Raw genomic sequence first — 1,804 nt, forward strand, 5'->3', positions numbered from 1 at the left:
TTTCATTGTTAGAGGCTGATGGTGCATATGCAACTTCAGACCATTTTTCTTACCAGTCTTTGGATGAGCGGGCAGGAGATAAAGGAATATGTAGAAAAACATGAGCTAACCTTGAACTAGGTGGCTCTAAAGAACTGACAGCGAAGTAGCCATGACAGCACGTAGCTCACTTGCACTAATTTACCAGCCTTCTGGATAAGATGAGCTTGGCTACACTGAGCACTGTGGTGCTGTGACCAAGGCCTTGGTAATTTGTTAAGCCCTGGTGAGTATCTGCTTGTCAGCTGTGCTGTGACTGGCCTGATGTATAGGGTGTTCCTGGTGAAGCTGAAAGGCAAAGCTCATTAAGTAAAGCTTCATTTTTTTGTGCTTACTGTGGTTTTTGTTCATAGAAATGTGCTCAGATGGCAAGTAAGGTTTTTGTAAGTTAGGAAAACGAAGATTGAAGGTGGTATTTTGGAAGCCTTGAGTTTTGCTCCCTATCCCTACTTCTGCCAATGCTGAAGGACTGAGTCCTACAGATTAGAAGCGCACAGGTGAAATGAGTGGAGGCCTCTCCTATTAATGTATGCTTCTCTCTTCTGTTTAGGATCTCCAGTCAGTGCCCAGCCAGTGATTATGGCTGTTCCTCCCCGACCGTCTGCTCTGGTGGCAAAACCGGTTGCGTACATGCCAGCATCAATAGTGACTTCTCAACAGCCTTCATGTCATGCAATTCACGTAGTTCAGCAAGCTCCCACTGTTACAATGGTCCGAGTTGTGACCTCCTCTGCAAACTCTGCAAACGGATACATCCTTACGAACCAGGGCACAGCAGGAGGAGCTCATGAAGCTGCAGGAGCAGTGTTGGATTTAGCTGGTGACCACCGAGGTAGCTTTTTGTGTCCCTTGCTATTCCGCTAATAAGTCTTGAGCAGGCTTGAGGGAGTGGGTGGTCAAATGCTGTTTCGCTCACTGGGTGTTTAGCCCTTAGTAAAAGATGTTTTTCCAGGTAAAACTTAAACCAAGTAAGAGTTCATCCATTTGATGTCTCCACCACTGAGCGTGACAACTGTGCTCTCTTGTCTCCTGTGGGGAACAAATTTAACAGACTTTGGAGGCTGAAAAAACATGCAGTGCTTTAAATATTTGTATTATCTCCATTATTGATGTAATGCTGGCGTATTGGTCTGCTGGATGTGCTATGGAAATGTGTGCTTTTTCTAGCCAAAGAGATGGCCTGAGAAAGGCTGAAACTCTCTGCTTCAGCATGGCTGTGTACATAAATGATTGAGCCCTTCTTTTCCACAGGCCTGGATTCCTAGAAGAAAGCATGCGCTTCTGAAAGTGCAGGCAGTGCCCCATTAACACAATCTTCAAAAACCAGTTACATCAAAGGCCTCCTTTTTTGCCTAAGCTGGAAATTCCAGCCTTGGGGGATTTAGTGAGTTAAACGTTCTCTTGCTGTGATCTTGGCAACACCTTGTCTGCTCACCATTTCAGAAGGGCTTAGTGCTGCTAAGGTAGATGTGTGTTGTACCATAAGCAAGACTAGTTACTCCGATTGCTTTTATGTGGGCAGTGGGGCAATGGTTCTTCTCTAAGGGAAAGAAAAAAATTACAAAGACCTTCCCCTACAGCAACAGCAGGACCACTGGCATTTTTAGTTCAGCACTGGTCGTCCTGCTTGAGTTTCACTCACATTCTCTAGAAATTCCTGTCTGGATCCCATACGTGTCCCTGAAGCACTAACATTTGCAGCTGCCTAGTTATCACCTGCTCCCCTCTTTCATTCACTAGTTCTTGCTGTCATTTGCTCTTTCCC

At 45.4% G+C, this 1,804-nt stretch overlaps 1 protein-coding gene across 1 annotated transcript in view; it reads left to right on the forward strand.

Annotated features, from left to right (window-relative positions):
• The window catches only part of FOXK1 (forkhead box K1), a 21,872-nt gene that overhangs the window by 15,902 nt on the left and 4,166 nt on the right, over positions 1 to 1,804 (forward strand). Inside the window, exon 7 of the mRNA XM_009890062.1 lies at positions 590 to 871. Coding sequence (XP_009888364.1) covers positions 590 to 871 — 282 coding nt within the window. The remainder of the gene's footprint in view (positions 1 to 589; positions 872 to 1,804) is intronic.

Source organism: Charadrius vociferus, unplaced genomic scaffold, assembly GCF_000708025.1.
Source record: "Charadrius vociferus isolate BGI_N301 unplaced genomic scaffold, ASM70802v2 scaffold18, whole genome shotgun sequence".
Lineage (NCBI taxonomy): Eukaryota > Metazoa > Chordata > Aves > Charadriiformes > Charadriidae > Charadrius > Charadrius vociferus.